We start from the raw sequence: 20,617 nt of genomic DNA, 5'->3' as shown, positions 1-20,617 counted from the left end.
TGTATTTATGCAAATGTGTGTTTTTATTTTTAAGGACTGCTGGATCTACCCCAAAGTGTTAACAATGGTCACCTCCGTGGAGTGGGGTGAGATTGGGAAGGAGGGGTAAGGTAACAAAAGACAATTCTCACTATTCTCCGGATTTCTGTATTTAAGTTTAAATATTAAAAAACTTTAATACGCACATATTCACATCATATTTGTGTAATCGTTTAAAAGGGCAGTTTCTTTTTTAATGTTTACTTTTAAGGGCTTACTGGACTTCTGGCATATACCAGGAGAATTTGTACATGTGGGTAAAAAAGTGATTAAGTGAACAGGGTTTCACTTAAGGCTCAAGGAGATGCTGAGGATAATTTTTTTTTTTTTTAATGACAGTATAGTAATGACAATCCTAATGGTGACAGTTAATGCTTTGTTGAGTTCTGTGGCATGGAGTGTTCTTAGTACTTTTTTTTTTTTTTTTTTTGCGGTATGCGGGCCTCTCACTGCCGTGGCCTCTCCCGTTGCGGAGCACAGGCTCCGGATGCGCAGGCCCAGCGGCCATGGCTCACGGGCCCAGCCGCTCCGCGGCATACGGGACCCTCCCAGACCGGGGCAAGAACCCGTATCCCCCGCATCGGCAGGCGGACTCCCAACCACTGCGCCACCAGGGAGGCCCTGTTCTTAGTACTTTTATCTGCATTTTGTCATTTAATCCTCACAACAGTACTATGAGGTAGGCACTGCTACTATTCCCATTTCCCAGGTAGGAAAACAGGCACAGAGCTTAAATAACTTGCCCTCAGTCACATGACTAGGAAGCGGCAGTGCTGGGTCTTGGACCCAGACTAGGAAATGTGGCATCCACTGCAGCCTGGAGGGGCTGGCAAGATGTCACCCCATGGCAGCCCCGCGGAAAGCAGCACCATTTCTGCTTCGTGCTGCCTTTCAATGGGGCACATCATGGACCAGGGGGAGGTGATGGCCTGGAGCTTTTTCAAAGTCATCAATGGCTGTCAGTGGTTCCCAGGATGTGGAATCATCCAGCACTTTGGGAAGAGCAGCTGTGATGGGAACCTGTGGTGGGGATGAGGGAAAGGGTGAGGGGGTAGGGGGAGATAAGGGGGGTACCCCTCACACTTACTTTCTAGGAAAATCCACAAAAAGTGTCACAGCCAAGATGATGATGAGGTCAAAGATCATCAGCTTGTACATTTCCTGCCCAACTTGGGTCTCCCAGCACTGAAACCCAGAGAGAAATGAGCCTGACTTGGAGCAGAAAAAGCCAGGTTCTCCCAATGCCATTTCCAGCCCCCGATCCTGCTGCCTCTGGAAGGCATCAGCGGATGCTCCTCTGAGCTCCAGCACAGACTTTGGTTTTCAAGCCCTTAGAATTAGAAGTGCCTGGTGTGCCAGACTCTGCTACACAGCAAGAATGAGGATCAACTGGGATTCAAACCCTTGGCTTCATGGGCTGTTCTCTCGACCCTAATGCTACTACTCCCAAATGACCCACCGAGCAGGATGCCCATTCCCGCAGCCTCACCGGGTAGAGTTTCTGGTTGTAGCCACAGAGCTCACACGAGTAGTTATCGCAGGATGTAATCTTGGAGCCCAGAGTGAACACCAGCACACAGATGGTGGCCAGCCGCATAAAAACACACCTGCAGGGAAGAGGGTAGGAGAGAGGATGGGAAGAGGAGGGCTCAGGGCAGGCAGGCCCCTTGGAACAGGGCTGGGGTGCAGAGAAGCTGCCTTTTTTTTTTTTTTTTTTGCGGTACGCAGGCCTCTCACTGTAGTGGCCTCTCCCGTTGCGGAGCACAGGCTCCGGACGCGCAGGCTCAGCGGCCATGGCTCACGGGCCCAGCCGCTCAGCGGCATGTGGGATTTTCCCGGACTGGGGCACGAACCCGTGTCCGCTGCATTGCCAGGCAGACTCTCAACCACTTAAGCTGCCTTTCTTAACAGCAAACCTACAAATGGGCACAGAGTTTCTGTTTGGGATGATGAGCAAGTTCTGGAACCAAACAGTGGCAATGGCAGCAGAACACTGAGCATGTACTTAACGCCACTGAATTGTACACTTAAAAGTGACTGAGATGGTAAATTTCATGTTATATGTATTTTACCACAATATTTTTTAAATGGCAGAGAAAAAAACAGATCACAAAGCTGGGAACTCCTGAATCCATGATGACGTAGCCACGTTGAGAACAATTCCTGGAAAGAACTAATTGAATCTTCTAAGTATCAGCTTTGAGAGATGGCTGATATACTGAGAAGTGAAAAAAATACACTGCAGAGTTTCACGTAGATACAATCCTATTTTTAAAAGAAAACAAAACGTGTGAACGTTGGCATGAACAACAGGAACTGTGAAGATGAGGGCTGCTGGGGGAAAATGGATTCAAGAGAGGGGGGCAGAGGGCTCTTTTTTTTAAAAAAAAAGATGCTTCATCTATTGTTTGGTTTGTAATAAAAAAATAAATGATATAGAAACATTAAAAAGTGTGTGGGGAGGGGAGCAAACCCACATCATCCACCTGACATGCTGTGCCTCCCTCGGGGCGGACGTGAGTACCTAGCTAGCACCACTGAAGAGGTTTCCGTAACTAAAAACTGAAACGGAATCTAATAAAAAGTCTGAATCTACATTTGCGGAGGGATACAGGAAAACAAAAGACACCATGAGGAAACAATGAACTAAATCCAAAGTAGAGAACATTCTGTAGGACAAACACCTCAGCTTCTCCCACAAATCAATAGCATAATACAATGGGGGAATTCTTGAAACAATAAAGGGGACTTAAGAGACATAACAACCCAACACAGCATGCGGCCTTTCTTTGGATCTTGGTTTGAATGAACCAACCATAGAAAGCCCTCTGCAACTCCATCAGGGGACTGACTTAATTCTGTGAGGTGTGATGACGATTATGTTTAAAAAGAAAAGTTCTTGTCACTTAGAGATATACTGAGCTGTTTACAGGTGAAATGACATGATGCCTGAGATTTGCTGAAAATAATCAAGCAGAGTGGGGGTGGGGCGCATGAAACAAGACCAGCAAAACGTTGGTAAATAGTTGAAACTAAGTGATGGGCACACATGAGGGTTCATTATACTGTCCTGTTTGAAAATTTCCAAAATAAAAAGATTTGTTTAAACAAAGATGCAAATACCATCTGAGGCATTTGAGAAGCAGACAGAAAACATTCCAGTGTCACACACTCCCCACCTGGTCCTCCTTAACTCATGTGTTGTTAACTCCCTGGGCCCAGCTTTACACCTGCCATTTCTTTATTTTTTATTTTATTTTTTTAGGAAACTGAATATTTGTTTAGTATGAGAAGAGACATTACAACAAATTATAAAGAGTCAGTGGTAGCCCGCTGCGGGGCTCTCAGGCCGGTGATTTGCCCGCGCGCCTCCATGAGCTTGGCCCACGGCCTCTGACAGCGCCCACCCGAGCGCCCCGGGAGCCGGCAGGCAGCGGTCCTCGCCGGGGACCCTCCAGCGGGCCAGGGGGACAAACGTGGCTCTAAATCCAGCACGTGCATATTGAAGCGAGTGAAAGGATTTAATATGAAGCACAGAAGCAGATAATGCCAAAAAGCAAGCAGTAGTTGGTAGACATTTAGTGAGTGGGGCAGCATTTCCTTCTCCCACTGCTGCTGAGATGGCGGAAATCAGTCGAGCTCAGTATGAAATGGAATGCACCGAAGGTATTATTAGTCAGAGAATGAGGGTCTCGGAAAAATTAAAGGTAGCACCACCAAATGCTGACCTGGATTCCAAGAAGGAGTTTCAAATGTTAGTGTGATTATGCAGGTTCCAGAGAGAATTGTTGTAGCAGGAAATAATGAAGACATTCCATTTTCAAGACCAGTAGATCTTGACCTGATACAGTCAACTCCCTTCAAACCTCTGGCACTAAAAATACCACCTCGTGTGCTTACGCTAAGTGAAAGACCACTAGATTTTCTGGATTTAGAAAGACCTCCTCCAATCCTTCAAAATGAAGAAATCCATGCAGTTGGCAGGCTAAAAAGAGGGCATTCTATGAGTGAAAATGCTGTTCGCCAAAACGGACAGCTGGTCAGGACTGACTCCATGTACGGCATTTCAAATACAGATACAACGATTGAAGGAACCTCAGATGACATGACTGTTGTAGACGCAGCTTCATTAAGATGAAAGATAATCAAACTAAATAGACGTCTACAACTTCTGGAAGAGGAGAACAAAGAACGTGCTAAAAGAGAAATGGTCATGTATTCAATTGCTGTAGCATTCTGGCCGCTTAATAGCTGGCTCTGGTTTCACGGCTAGAGGTAACCCCAACTCTCAAAAATACTGTTTCAACAGCTGGAAATATAAAGAATTTGCAAACTTCTTTGTTTCTGTCTTTGCATTGTATGCCGTTTTACAGTCCATGCCCTGAAAATGTATTTCTCCCAGAAAGGAGGTGGGGAAAGACTTATATTTGCAGAAGTAAAGGTATATTCTGTCACTTGACTGTATACAGTTTTAACCAGTTTTGCCATAACACCTACTTAAAATTCTCCCTTTGCATGTTTTGTAAATAGGATCTAGTTTGTTTTGGTTTTTTTTAAGGAATTTTTTTTGCCTCATCAATCTGCACAGCTAATTCTATGAATGGGAGAGAAAAAAGTGTATAGGTAATAGATTTAGAGAAGTGTCTGTAAAGGAAAAATAATACTTTATTTTGTCCTGTTTCTCAAACACTGTTAGATTAAACAGTTTAGTTAACAGACATTTTTGCATCCACATTTCAACATTAACACTACTGAAGTCATGGTCTGGTGTCAGATTTAATAAACTCAAGCCACCTAATGTTTCATGATCACCTTCAATAAAATAATTCCTAACATTTTCAGCAGTTTATCTAAGATGTGGGCAAAATGTGCATTTTTATTTTTATTTTAGTTTTGCAGATGGTTTTCTATAAAGTACATTTTTACAAAGTCCATGTGTGAATGATTTAAAAAACTACAGAATAAGGTACAAATGTAGTGTATTTAATAAACTGTCAACCAAAAAAAAAGAGTCAATGGTAGCACACACAGTCGGTGACTAGGCCACATTTTTCTCAGCACTGACTCCAGCAAGTCTCAGGTTCCTACGGCAAGTTCCTACTGTAACTCTCCTCCCAAGGCTATGCATGGGCCTAGTGGGGTAGAAGTGTGAGGGAGTTAATGCCCCTGGGAGCCAGCCACCCTTAGGCAGGGGAGGCCAAATACTTGTTGGAGGACAAACACTCCTGCATAGGAAAAGTCTAAGATATTTTCCACGCAAACTCCCAGAGTTGTCCCATAGGACTGAGCCCCAGTTGCAACTTGCCAAATAACATACCCTTTATAAGGTGCCTTCCCTTCTCTCTCTCACTTCCTCACTCTCCTGCTGGTATACACTTGTCTTTCTAACATCTTAAGAGCAACATTTCTTCCAAGGGCCCCACCCTATGCCTTCAGCTGTCGATGTGCTAATACATGAAAAAAATATAGACACTCAAGTCAAAGAGATTTCCCTGCATATGCAAACTCTGATTCATTCATGGGGGCTGTCTGAAGGCTGAAGAGGATTCTTGGCTCAGCAGGGAAAGGTACCACAATGGATTAGCAATGTCTGCTGTGGGCAGGGGAGGGGACAAGTGGTGACTTGCTTGGCACGTCTGGGCATTACCTAAGGATTGTCAGCCGGATCTCAAAGCCTGGGGAATAATCCTCATAGTGGATGATCTTGGCAAAGATTATTGGGGTGATAAAATTGGCCAGCGTGATCACAATAGAAGGCAGGTACAATATCAAGAGGTTCTCTCCGAAAACCATCTTGTCAATTTCCTATGAAGATAACAAAACTGGTCAGGAGTATAATAATTTGCATCACAAATGAACTGACCTTAAAAGAACTCAACTATATGTATGTCAAGTCATATGCTGAACACCTTAAACTTATACAGTATTGTATGTCAATTATATTTCATTAGAACTGTAAGGGAGAAAAAAAAACCCAAACATGTTTAGCAAAGAAAACAACACATTTGTTTCATTCAACATGGCACCTAAAACTAAGCCGTCTCCTTCCTTGGGTGTTCAAACAGAGGAACCATTATCTAGTACCATACTAGAAGAAAACTGAGCTCTACCGGATTTATTAAGGTGAAATATAAAAAATCCATGTATTCTGTATCAATGGGCAACTTAAAGCATTTTCAAGGCTGAACTAATTGACTTGGAACAGCCATTCTCTCCTTCTTTCATAATAACAGATTATTTAGTCACATATATGGCTATCTGAGATAAAACTAAATTTCCTAGGTAATTTGACTGTCTTCCTAGGTAAATGGCTCTCTGACTAAATTCTGGCCAGAGGGATATAAGAGGAAGTGTTAAGTGCAACCTCCAGGTCCTGCCCTTGAAGGGAAGGGGTGTGCTCTCCTCATCTCCTTCACTTCCTTCCCATTGGCTAGAATGTGAATGTGTGAGCTACCCGGTGCCATACAGAAGAAGACCACATTCTAAGGATGGCAGAGCTACAAGATGGAAAGAACTTGGGACCCTGATGATTGATTTCATGAAGCAGAGCCACTAGACCAACCTGGATTTTTATTTTATTTTTTTTTAATTTGTTTCGGCTGTGCTGCAGGAGGCGGGATCTTAATTCCCCAACCAGGGATTGAATCCGTGCCCTCTGCAGTGGAAGCATGGAATCTCAACCACTGGACTGCCAGGGAAGTCCCCAACTTGGATTTTTAAAACCATTGTTATTTTGGGTAAACTGAGGCCCCAGATAGTAAGCTGTGCAGTTGGGGGTTAAATCCAGGCAGTCCAGCCTGGATTTGAACATTGTAAACTCCAGGAGGAGGAGGTAGCCCAAACACTCTATTTTGGATGCTTTTTTTTTTTTTCTATTGGAAGTGGAAACTAGTCACTCTGATTTTAGGTTCTCTATCATATCAGCCAAACTTATATCCCCATATGTAAAACAGAATGATGATAGTATCTACCTGAGAGGTTTGCAATACACTTAGCATACATAACGTCCAACGGGACTAAAAGTTAAATTGACTTTCATGGAGCACTTACTTTTTTCATGTGTTCTTGAGAGAATATAGTCGCTCTATAGATTGCATAAAAGCATGCCGCTAAAACGGCCAGCACGATACAGTTCAAAAACAGTCTCAAAGAGTAAATCCGTATTGTTTCTTCTGAGGTCCTTTCTGCTATTTTCTGCCGTATTCTTTCTTCCTCCAGATCTGCCTGAGAATAAAAGAAAGCTCATTTGTGAGCACTGGGATGAAGGGATATTTAGGGGTGGAAACTGTGACTCACCATCATACTCTCCCTCTCGATCTTTAAAGTTTCCTGAATATTCATCTCGCCCAGGATACCCTCCTGGACCAAGCCCAACCAGTTTCCATGTCTCCTAAAGGCCTAAATGAAGGCAGACCTTCTATTTAAGATTGAAATTAGACTCCACAATAAATGTGAAAACAGAACTATAACCTATTCAGGACATTACCTATATGTTACTATTACCTATATGTTATTTCTTTAAACAAATAATACACTTCATTTGATTTCTTCCATTTCACTTCATTAAGCTTTTGATATCATTGTCTCCTACTCCTTTTTTGGGTAGGTTTGATCAAGATGCTATTTGTTACTCCTTTTCTCCTGATTAATTTGGAAATTCCGCTTTTTCATATTCTCTCTACTCCACCTTATTATCATAGCATTCTTAGTCCTATTTCTCCTGGTTTAAGAGATGCTTATGACAGGTTCTCATCAAGCAGAAAAATAACAGTACAAACCAACAAGGACCTACTGTATAGGACAGGGAACTCTACTCAACATTCTGTGATAACCTGTATGAGAAAAGAATCTAAAAAAGAATGAATATATGTATATGTATAACTGAATCACTTTGCCACACACCTGAAACTAACACAATATGGTAAATCAACTATACTCCAGTAACATTTTTAAAAAAAAGGAATAACAGTTTTCTTCAACTAGGATTAAAATAAGTTTTCTAAATGGAAACAAAAACAAAAACAAAAAATAGTACAAGGTGATGGGGGAGAAGGGAAGATACCACCTCTTTTCCCAGCCCCAGTTCACCAGCTTCATGCTTGGGGCTAAGGTGATCAACCCCAGGAAGTGGTTCTCTGCAAAAGGCTCTTGAAAACTACATAGGGCTACACAGCTAAGCACTGGGGACAGCCTGGCCCCCACCAGCTCCTTTGCAAGCTGTAACCCCACCTCCCGCCAAGAGAAAACTGAGTGGCACTCACTCGGAGCTCGTAGCGCAGGCTGCTGTGCTTCAGGTCCGCCATGCTGCGGCTGGTGATGCAGAAGTCCCAGCCCGCAAAGATCTTGTTGCAGTAACTCTGGAAGTGCTCCTCGCTCCGGATCAGATTACTTTTGAACCCTTCCACCGACCTGACCCCAAAACATGTTTATCGTTCTTATAAGAACATCAAAATACAGGCCCATGGATATGCTTTGTCTAAAATTAAAAAGTTACACATAGCTGCATCTTCCACCCATTTTGACATGCTTGGTCAAGTTTTGGATCGTTCTAAATATGTGGCAGCTAACCAGGCATCTCATTGTTGAAAATCACTTCCTTTCATCCATTCAATGGCTTCTTTCACAGCTGGAATAAAATCCAAACTCTTTTAATACACCCTAGAGGTCCTGCATGACCCTGCATGGCGCCATCTTTCCTCCCATAGGGCCACTCTGCTGTAATGACAGAGGCTTTTTTCTTATCCATAAACACACAAACCTCTCCTCCAGACTCAGGGTCTTTGCACTTGCAGTTCCCTCTGCCCTCTCCTCTTCCCATGGCTGCCTCCACCTTATCCCTCAGGTTTCACTCAAATATTCCCTCCACAGATTCCCCACCATCCCATCTAAAGTTGTGACTCCTACTTTAAGTCAGTCTCTTTAATTTCCTTCACAGCAATAACCTAATCTCCAATCATCTCATTTATGTGTTTACTTGTAGCCCCTTACCCTGACTAAATTTTAAACTCCTTGAGGGCAGGTACCCTGGCTGTCTTCCCACCTTTATATCCGGAATGCCTGGATATAAATATGGCCACTATCCAACTGATGGATAAATGCATGAATAAATGACTTAAATAGTAAAATAACCAAATATTTAGTGAGCACCTGTTTTGGTCAGATGCCACTCTGTTGCACAAGTTCATAATCATTACTCATTCAAATGCTTTCCTGGAAAAAAATACACTCTGGCACTTGACATAAAAACGTCAAATGCCACACACTCTGTAGACAAACCAGGGTATTTTTAGGATTTGCTACTGAGTTGTGAAGACAATAGAAATGAAAGGAATTATAGCAATCAGTTGTTCTGCCAAAGGTTCACAGCAAAGAATTTATGTCAGAACCAGCTGGGGTGCTTTTCCAAAATGCAGACTCCCGGGTGATTTCATATCCTGAGATTTTTAATTCAGTAGGTCTCATGAGGTGGGGGGGCGTTCTAGAAATATGCTATTTATAAAGCTCCATGGTGATTCTGAGGTCCCACCCCAATTGAATGGTCTGATTTAGACCAAACCTCCATTTTACAGGTCAGGAGAGGCCACCGCAATGGGAAGCCCACACACCGCAACGAAGAGTAGCCCCCACTCGCCACAACTAGAGAAAGCCTGTGCGCAGCAACAAAGACCCAACGCAGCCAAATATAAATAAATAAATAATATTTTTTTTTTTAAAAAGGGCTTAGGCTTGATAGGTTTTTAAAAAAAAAAGCAAAGATAAGGTCGGCAGAATGGTACTGGCAAATGTGTTCACCGATGATTAACTGAAGACTCTGGGCTGCTACTCCAGCTCCCAGATGCTGCCTCCATCCTCCAGGTGTCCACAGCCTCCAACACACTCACAAACCTTTTTCCACAAAGCTCAGCCCTGCACTCTGCTCATCCTTTGGGCAATGGCTCTTGGAGTCCACGGACCTCCACAAGACTCCAGCCATCAAGAATAATTCAAAGAGAACACAATGACAAGATAAACTTTACCTTTTCACTATCCAAAGAAGGCTCAGGGCCAGGTAGGCAACTGTACTTAACACATAAGCCAGAGGCAGATCATAGATGAAGTTCTGAAATTTCACCCCGTCAATGGTGTAATGTCCATAAAAGAGGCAGGTATCCTCCAGGAAACCCTGAAACAAAGCCAAGGGCATGAGGTCAGATTAGTGAGTTGACTGCAGGGAACCAGGAAACCAGTCTCTGCCTCAAGGAACTCACATGCCAGTGTCACTGTTCATCCCTGAATTTCCCAGAGACTGGAAAATTTCCAGATTTGCAGCAACATGGATACAACTAGAGATTATCATGCTAAGTGAAGTCAGACAGAGAAAGATAAATACCATATGATATCACATACGTGACATCTAAAATATGACACAAATGAACCTATTTATGAAACAGAAATAGAATCGTGGACATAGAGAACAGACTGGTGGTTGCCAAGGAGGAGGAGGTTGGGAGAGGGACAGAGTGGAAGGCTGGGTTAGCAGATGCAAACTATTACATATAGAATAGATAAACAACAAGGTCCTACTGTATAGCACAGGGAACTATACTCAATATCCTATGAAAAACCATAATGGAAAAGAATATTAAAAAAAGGGTATATGTGTGTGTATATATATATGTGTATATATATCCGAATCAATTTGCTCTACAGCAGTAATTAACACAACACTGTAAATCAACTATACTTCAATTTAAAAAATAAATTAATTTAGAAAATAATTTAGACCAATTAAAAAAAAAAGAAAAAAAAATCCAGAGATATATGGAGTGCTCAACTAGAGTTTGGGGAATAAAGCACAGATAAAGCCTGAGCATTAAAAATACACAGGGGTACAATCCAAAAATGAAATTAAGGAAAGAATTCCATGTGTAATAACAGCAAAATAATAACATAATTAGGAACAGATTTAACAAATGAAGTATAAGTATATAAATCTTATATTCTTAAAACTATAAAACATGTTTAAAAAATTAAAAAAGATCTAAATAAACAGAAAAACATCCCCTGTTCATGGATCAGGAGATCCATGGCAACACCCTCCAAACTGATCCACAGAATCAACACATCCCCATCAGAATCCCGACTGGCTTCTTTGTAGAAAATGATAAGATAATCCTAATATTCATATGGAATTGCAAGGGTCTCAGAATAGCCAAAATAATCTTGAAGAAAAAAAACAAAGTCGTAGGACTCACACAACCCAATTTCAAAACTTACTACAAAACAACAGTAATCAAGACAGTGTGGTACTAGCATAAGGATAGACATATAGATAGATCTATGGAATAGAATTCAGTCCAAAAATGAACCCATACGTCTATGGTCAACTGATTTTTGATAAGGGGAAAAAAGAGTCTTTTCAAGAAATGGTGCTGAGACAACTGGATAGCCACATGCAAAAAATAAAATAAAGTTGCGCCCCTACCTCACACCTTTTAAAAATTTTAACTTAAAATGGATCAAAGACCTAAATGTAAGAGCTAAAACTATAAAACTCTTAGAAGAGGAAAGAGAGTTAAATCTGCATGACTTTGGATTTGGCAATGGATGCTTAGATATGACACCAAAAGCACAAGCAATAAAATAAAAAATAAACTGGACTTCATAAAAATTAAAAACTTTTGTGCTTCAGAGGACACTATCAAGAAAGTGAAAAGACAACCCAGATAATGGGAGAAAATACTTGTAAATCATACACGTTATAAAGTACTTGTATCTAGAATATTAAAAAAAAAACCTTCATAACTCAACAATAAAAAGATAGATAGGGCTTCCCTGGTGGTACAGTGGTTAAGAATCCGCCTGCTGATGCAGGGGATACGGGTTCAAGCCCTGGTCCAGGAAGATCCCATATACTGCAGAGCAACTAAGCCAAGTTGCACACAACTACTGAGCCTGCGCTCTAGAGCCCAAGAGCCACAACTACGGAAGCCCGCGCACCTAGAGCCCATGCTCCACAACAAGAGAAGCCACCGCAATGAGAAGCCAGCACACCACAATGAAGAGTAGCCCTCACTGGCCGCAACTAGAGAAAGGATGCACACAGCAACAAAGACCCAACACAGCCAAAAATTTTAAAAATGAATTTAAAAAATTAAAAAAAAGACTGATAATCCAATTAAAAATGTAAAGAGGATCCAAACAGACATTTATTCAAAGAAGATATACAAAAGGCCAATAAGCGCGTGAAAAGGTGATCAACATCATTAGTCATTAGAGAAATGCAAATGACAAAACCACAAAGAAATTCCACTGCACACAAACTAGGGTGGCTATAATAAAAAAGTCAGGAAATAGCAAGTGCTGACAAGGATGTGGAGACATCGGAAACCTTATGCACTGCTGGTGAGAATGTGAAGTGGTACAGCCACTTTGGAAAAGTCTGGCAGTTCTTCAAAAAGTTAAATAGCCGGTTACCATCTGACCCAGTGATTTCCGCTCCCCAAAGAATTGAAAAGATATATCCACACAAAATCTCGAACATGAAATGTTCTTAACAGCATTATTCATAACAGCCAAAAGGTGAAAACAACCCAAATGTCCATAATGAATGTATAAACAAAATGCAGTATATCCACACAATGTAATCTTATTTGGCCACACAAAGAATCAAAGACGGATAGATGCTCCAACATGGATGAACCTTAAAAAACATGCCAAGTGAAAGAAGCTACAGACAAAAGATCATGGATTAAATGATTCCACTTACACGAAAATGTCATGAATAAGCATTCATGAGACAGAAAGTAGATTAATGGTTGCTTAGCACTGATTAGGGGAATTGGTAGGTGATAAAGGGTACAGGGTTTCTTTTTGAGGTGATGAAAATGTTCTAAAATTAATTGTGGTAATGGCTGTATAACTTTGTGAATATATTAAAAACCACTGAATTGTACACTTTAAATGGATGAATTGTATGATATGTGAACCATACCTCAATAAAGCTATTACCAGAGAAAAAACAAAACAAAACAAAAACCCCTAAAACCCAAAGGTACCCTATGTGAAAATACAGCAGAGAAAAGTCCGTGACTTCTTATGGTGGGAATAACTGAACACCTCAAACTCCTCCTTGAATAGCAAGGATAGAACGTTCTAGGAGAGTGAGGAAGAAAATATACACAGAGAACAGAAATAGTATAAGTAGTACCTAGATGTTCACTACAGTATTGTTTAGAAAGGGGAAAATGGAAGCAATATGAATGTCCATCAATAGGGGACTGGCTAGATCATGAAAAATCCATACTATAAAATATTAAGAAGTCCATATAAGTGCACAAGAAAGGTTGAGAAAGATATGAACCATGACGTTAAAGGATTGGTGGTCTCTGGGAAGACGTAATTTTATTTTTTACTCTATAAGTGTTATATTTTTATGATAACCATGTATTTTTATACTGAGTACTTAAGTAAATTTTTAATAGAAAAACAAAGATGTAGAAACAGAAGATTCCATCCTTTCTTTAACTCCCCTGAAGCTGGGGCACACAGGCCATAAAACTTGCCTAACTGTACAAAACCTGTTTTTATTGCCCCAGGTTGGTGTCAGGACTGTCATCAATCTCTCCTACAAAATAAAGTTACATTACAGGACAAAGGTCCACTGGGCCTGGAAAATAATTTCTCTAATACGATCATGAGCTTGCCTCAATTGTTTTCAGCAAAGACAAGCCACTGCTTAATCTCTCTGGCCAGCTCCCTCTTGGGCCTATAATTAAAATTTATATGTGACATAAAGGTTATTAGCTAAAACTACTGTAGTAATCATATTACAATATATAAAGGTATCATACCAACATGTACATCCTCAAATGTATACAGTGTTATATGTCAATCATATCTCAATTTAAAAAAAACATGTAAAAGATGTAAGAATGCTACTTACTTGCTATGTTGAGAACTGTTTTTCAGTGAATGTGATATGCATACTGTAATGCATTAGTGAAGATTTTAAAAACAGGAAAAAAGATGGTTGTAAAAGTGCAACTTGCTCAATATGTTCAGAATACTTTTATTTTAGTCAATGCATGGGATGTCGATTCTGTAATGTGTAGAAAAGTTTTTAAAATTCAGTGTGAGAGAAGTTGTAAGACTGCTACAGACTTGCAACCCACATGGAGAACAGAACCCTGCTATTTCCATGAATGGATGTGACAGTTATTTTGTAATACATATAGCAATGTTTAAAAACACTTGTAAGCAATATGTTGAAGTGGTATTTGCTTGCTACATAGAAAACCCTGTTCAGCGAGTGGCTGTTCTGTTCATTCTATAAACATGAACAGAAGTGTTTAAAAACACATGAAAAATATGTATAAGGCTGCTACTTGCTTGCATGGGTGAGAACAGTGATATTACAGGGAATGTACATGATGGCCATTCTGTAATGCATGTAGAATGATTCTAAAAACACATATTGAAAACAAATAAATTGAAATTAACAACAATAAAATTAAATTAAAATTCAGTTTCTTGGTCACATTAGGCATATTTCAAGTGCTTAAGAGTTAGTGGCTGTCGAATTTCACAGCACAGATATAGAACATTTTTATCACTGTAGAAAATTCATTCTTTGGAGCAGGGCTGTTTTTTATCATGCATAGTTTATTGAACATTTATGATCAAGTGCATCTAAGTCTCCTGTGAAATCTTTCCTATAACGAAGATCATGGTGTGTGGTGATCTACAACAAGGAACTTCTCTCATGGGATGTGACCTAAAGAAATGGGGCTAACAGCAGTTCTGGGATTTGATCTCACTAGCATATGACCTTGGGTGAGTCACTGACTTTCTTTCCTCCTTGCGTAGTCTGCAAGCTTCAGTTTTCTCATTTGTATAGTGGACATTTTAACACCCACCTGATGATTCCTCTCAGTTGTTCTGAGGAAAACATGAGATCAGAGATGTAAAATCCACTTTTTCAAAACCAAATGCAGTAAAGCGGAGAGATCCCCACACAGAGGATTGGTGCTGAGCGGCACTCACCAGCCCGAGAGGCTTGTCTGCTCGCCCGCCGGGGCGCGCAGCGCTGGAAGCTGAGGCTCGGGCTTCGGTCAGAGCGCAGGGAGAGGACTGGGGCTGGCGGTGAGAACTCAGCCTGAAGGGGGCTAATGTGCCACAGCTAGCCGGGAGGGAGTCCGGGAAAACTCTGGAGCTGCCGAAGAGGCAAGAGACTTTTTCTTCCCTCTTGGTTTCCTGGTGCGCGAGGAGAGGGGATTAAGAGCGCTGCTTAAAGGGGCTCCACAGACGGGCGCGAGTCGCGACTGAAAGCGCGGAGCCCAGTGACAGGCGTGGGACGCTGGGGCTGCTGCTGCCGCCGCCAAGAAGCCTGTGTGCGAGCGCAGGTCACTGCCCACACCGCCCTTCCGGGAGCCTGTGCAGCCCGCCACCGCCGGGGTCCCGGGATCCAGGGGCGGCTTCCCTGGGAGAACGCACGGCGCGCCTCGGGCTGGTGCAACGTCACGCCGACCTTTGCCGCTGCAGGCTCGCCCCGCGCTCCGTGCCCCTCCCTCCCGCCCGGCCTGAGTGAGCCAGAGTCCCCGAAGAGGCTGCTCCTTTAACCCTGTCCTGTCTGAGCGAAGAACAGACGCCCTCCGGCGACCTACACGCAGAGGCGGGGCCAAATCCAAAGCTGAGACCCAGGAGCTGTGAGAACAAAGAAGAGAAAGGGAAACCTCTCCCAGAAGCCTCAAAGAAGCAGCGGATTAAAGCTCCACAATCAACTTGATGTACCCTGCATCTGGGGAATACATGAATAGACAACACATCATCCCAAATTGAGGAGCCCGGAGTCAGTGCTGTGCCTCTGAGGTGGGAGAGCCAACTTCAGGACACTGGTCCACAAGAGACCTCCCAGCTCCACATAATATCAAACGGCGAAAATCTTCCAGAGATCTCCATCTCAACACCAGCACCCAGCTTCACTCAACGACCAGCAAGCTACAGTGCTGGACACCCTAAGCCAAACAACTAGCAAGACAGGAACACAACGCCACCCATTAGCAGAGAGGTGGCCTAAAATCATAAAAAGTCCACAGACACCCCAAAACACACCACCAGACGTGGACCTGCCCACCAGAAAGACAAGATCCAGCCTCATCCACCAGAACACAGGCACTAGTCCCCTCCACCAGGAAGCCTACACAACCCACTAAACCAACCTTAGCCACTGGGGACAGACACCAAAAACAACAGGAACTACGAACCTGCAGCCTGCAAAAAGGAGACCCCAAACACAGTAACATAAGCAAAATGAGAAGACAGAAAAACACACAGCAGGAGAAGGAGCAAGATAAAAACCCACCAGACCTAACAAATGAAGAGGAAATAGGCAGTCTACCTGAAAAAGAATTCAGAATAATGATGGTAAAGATGATCCAAGATTCTATTTCCCAGATCCAAAATCTTGGAAATAGAATAGACAAAATGCAAGAAACAGTTAACAAGGACCTAGAAGAACTAAAGATGAATCAAGCATCGATTAAAAACACAATAAATGAAATAAAAAATACTCTAGATGGGATCAATAGCAGAATAACTGAGGCAGAAGAACGGATAAGTGAGGTGGAAGATAAAATAGTGGAAATAACTGCTGCAGAGCAAAATAAAGAAAAAAGAATGAAAAGAACAGAGGACAGTCTCAGAGACCTCTGGGACAACATGAAACGCACCAACATTCGAATTATAGGGGTTCCAGAAGAAGAAGAGAAAAAGAAAGGGACTGAGAAAATATTTGAAGAGATTATAGTTGAAAACTTCCCTAATATGGGAAAGGAAATAGTTAATCAAGTCCAGGAGGCACAGAGAGTCCCATACAGAATAAATCCAAGGAGAAATACGCCAAGACACATATTAATCAAACTGTCAAAAATTAAACACAAAGAAATCATATTAAAAGCAGCAAGGCAAAAACAACAAATAACACACAAGGGAATCCCCATCAGGATAACAGCTGATCTCTCAGCAGAAACTCTACAAGCCAGAAGGGAGTGGCAGGACATAATTAAAGCGATGAAGGAGAAAAACCTGCAACCAAGATTACTCTACCCAGCAAGGATCTCATTCAGATTTGATGGAGAAATTAAAACATTTACAGACAAGCAAAAGCTGAGAGAGTTCAGCACCACCAAACCAGCTTTACAACAAATGCTAAAGGAACTTCTCTAGGCAAGAAACACAACAGAAGTAAAAGACCTACAATAACGAACCCAAAACAATTAAGAAAATGGGAATAGGAACATACATATCGATAATTACCTTAAATGTAAATGGACTAAATGCTCCCACCAAAAGACACAGAGTGGCTGAATGGATACAAAAACAAGACCCATATATATGCTGTCTACAAGAGACCCACTTCAGACCTAGAGACACATACAGACTGAAAGTAAGGGGATGGAAAAAGATATTCCATGCAAATGGAAACCAAAAGAAAGCAGGAGTAGCAATTCTCATATCAGACAAAATAGACTTTAAAATAAAGACTACTAGAAGAGACAAAGAAGGACACTACATAATGATCAAGGGATCGATCCAAGAAGAAGATATAACAATTGTAAATATTTATGCACCAAACATAGGAGCACCTCAATACATAAGGCAAATACTAACAGCCATAAAAGGAGAAATCGACAGTAACACACTCATAGTAGGGGACTTTAACACCCCACTTTCACCAATGGACAGATCATCCAAAATGAAAATAAATAAGGAAACACAAGCTTTAAATGATACATTAAACAAGATGGACTTAATTGATATTTATAGGACATTCCATCCAAAAACAACAGAATACACATTTTTCTCAAGTGCTCATGGAACATTCTCCAGGATAGATCATATCTTGGGTCACAAATCAAGCCTTGGTAAATTTAAGAAAATTGAAATTGTATCAAGTATCTTTTCCGACCACAATGCTATGAGACTAGATATCAATTACAGGAAAAGAGCTGTAAAAAATACAAACACATGGAGGCTAAACAATACACTACTTAATAACGAAGTGATCACTGAAGAAATCAAAGAGGAAATTAAAAAGTACCTAGAAACAAATGACAATGGAGACACGACGACCCAAAACCTATGGGATGCAGCAAAAGCAGTTCTAAGAGGGAAGTTTATAGCAATACAATCCCACCTTAAGAAACAGGAAACATCTCGAATAAACAACCTAACCTTGCACCTAAAGCAATTAGAGAAAGAAGAACAAAAACATCCCAAAGTTAGCAGAAGGAAAGAAATCATAAAAATCAGATCAGAAATAAATGAAAAAGAAATGAAGGAAACGATAGCAAAGATCAATAAAACTAAAAGCTGGTTCTTTGAGAAGATAAACAAAATTGATAAACCATTAGCCAGACTCATCAAGAAAAAAAGGGAGAAGACTCAAATCAATAGAATTAGAAATGAAAAAGGAGAAGTAACAACTGACACTGCAGAAATACAAAAGATCATGAGAGATTACTATAAGCAACTCTATGCCAATAAAATGGACAACCTAGAAGAAATGGACAAATTCTTAGAAATGCACAACCGTCCAAGACTGAATCAGGAAGAAATAGAAAATATGAACAGACCAATCACAAGCACTGAAATTGAAACTGTGATAAAAAATCTTCCAACAAACAAAAGCCCAGGACCAGATGGCTTCACAGGCGAATTCTATCAAGCATTTAGAGAAGAGCTAACACCTATCCTTCTGAAACTCTTCCAAAATATAGCATTGGGAGGAACACTCCCAAACTCATTCTACGAGGCCACCATCACCTTGATACCAAAACCAGACAAGGATGTCACAAAGAAAGAAAACTACAGGCCAATATCACTGATGAACATAGATGCAAAAATCCTCAACAAAATACCAGCAAACAGAATCCAACAGCACATTAAAAGGATCATACACCATGATCAAGTGGGGTTTATTCCAGGAATGCAAGGATTCTTCAATATATGCAAATCAATCAACGTGATACACCATATTAACAAATTGAAGGAGAAAAACCATATGATCATCTCAATAGATGCAGAGAAAGCTTTCGACAAAATTCAACACCCATTTATGATAAAAACCCTGCAGAAAGTAGGCATAGAGGGAACTTTCCTCAACATAATAAAGGCCATATATGACAAACCCACAGCCAGCATCGTCCTCAATGGTGAAAAACTGAAACCATTTCCACTAAGATCAGGAACAAGACAAGGTTGCCCCCTTTCACCACTCTTATTCAACCTAGTTTTGGAAGTTTTAGCCACAGCAATCAGAGAAGAAAAGGAAATAAAAGGAATCCAAATTGGAAAAGAAGAAGTAAAGCTGTCACTGTTTGCAGATGACATGATACTATACATAGAGAATCCTAAAGATGCTACCAGAAAACTACTAGAGTTAATCAAGGAATTTGGTAAAGTTGCAGGATACAAAATTAATGCACAGAAATCTCTGGCATTCCTATATACTGATGATGAAAAATCTGAAAGTGAAATCAAGGAAACACTCCCATTTACCATTGCAACAAAAAGAATAAAATATCTAGGAATAAACCTACCTAAGGAGACAAAAGACCTGTATGCAGAAAATTATAAGACACTGATGAAAGAAATTAAAGATGATACAAATAGATGGAGAGATGTACCATGTTCTTGGATTGGAAGAATCCACATTGTGAAAATGACTCTACTACCCAAAGCAATCTACAGGTTCAATGCAATCCCTATCAAACTACCACTGGCACTTTTCACAGAACTAGAACAAAAAATTTCAAAATTTGTATGGAAACACAAAAGACCCCGAATAGCCAAAGCAATCTTGAGAACGAAAAATGGAGCTGGAGGAATCAGGCTCCCTGACTTCAGACTATACTACAAAGCTACAGTAATCAAGACAGTATGGTACTGGCACAAAAACAGAAAGATAGATCAATGGAACAGGATAGAAAGCCCAGAGTTAAATGCACGGACATATGGTCACCTTATCTTTGATAAAGGAGGCAGGAATGTACAGTGGAGAAAGGACAGTCTCTTCAATAAGTGGTGCTGGGAAAACTGGATAGGGACATGTAAAAGTATGAGATTAGATCACTCCCTAACACCATACACAAAAATAAGCTCAAAATGGATTAAAGACCTAAATGTAAGGCCAGACACTATCAAACTCTTAGAGGAAAACATAGGCAGAACACTCTATGACATAAATCACAGCAAGATCCTTTTTGACCCACCTCCTAGAGAAATGGAAATAAAGACAAAAATAAACACATGGGACCTAATGAAACTTAAAAGCTTTTGCACAGCAAAGGAAACCATAAACAAGACCAAAAGACAACCCTCAGAATGGGAGAAAATATTTGCAAATGAAGCAACTGACAAAGGATTAATCTCCAAAATTTATAAGCAGCTCATGCAGCTCAATAACAAAAAAACAAACAACCCAATCCAAAAATGGGCAGAAGACCTAAATAGACATTTCTCCACAGAAGATATACAGACTGCCAACAAACACATGAAAGGATGCTCAACATCTTTACTCATTAGAGAAATGCAAATC

General features: G+C 41.0%; 1 protein-coding gene and 1 pseudogene across 3 annotated transcripts in view; one reads left to right on the top strand and one right to left on the bottom strand.

Annotated features, from left to right (window-relative positions):
• Positions 1 to 20,617, bottom strand: part of TMC7 (transmembrane channel like 7) — a 57,875-nt gene that overhangs the window by 12,615 nt on the left and 24,643 nt on the right. For both annotated transcript variants that reach the window (XM_082645882.1, XM_082645883.1), the window contains exons 6-11: positions 10,056 to 10,201; positions 8,301 to 8,448; positions 7,090 to 7,263; positions 5,687 to 5,844; positions 1,529 to 1,646; positions 1,127 to 1,224 (exon numbers count right to left, since the gene is read on the bottom strand). In XM_082645882.1, coding sequence (XP_082502008.1) covers positions 1,127 to 1,224; positions 1,529 to 1,646; positions 5,687 to 5,844; positions 7,090 to 7,263; positions 8,301 to 8,448; positions 10,056 to 10,201 — 842 coding nt within the window. The remainder of the gene's footprint in view (positions 1 to 1,126; positions 1,225 to 1,528; positions 1,647 to 5,686; positions 5,845 to 7,089; positions 7,264 to 8,300; positions 8,449 to 10,055; positions 10,202 to 20,617) is intronic.
• LOC309816951 (mitochondrial fission factor-like) lies at positions 3,170 to 4,601 on the top strand (annotated as a pseudogene). Its single transcript has one exon. The product of its transcript is annotated as a mitochondrial fission factor-like (transcript).

The sequence above is a fragment of the Mesoplodon mirus genome (genome assembly GCF_964341445.2).
Source record: "Mesoplodon mirus genome assembly, chromosome: 15".
NCBI classification, from domain to species: domain Eukaryota; kingdom Metazoa; phylum Chordata; class Mammalia; order Artiodactyla; family Ziphiidae; genus Mesoplodon; species Mesoplodon mirus.
The sequence above is the reverse complement of the archived record's forward strand: the minus strand, read 5'-3'. Positions and strand labels throughout refer to the sequence as shown.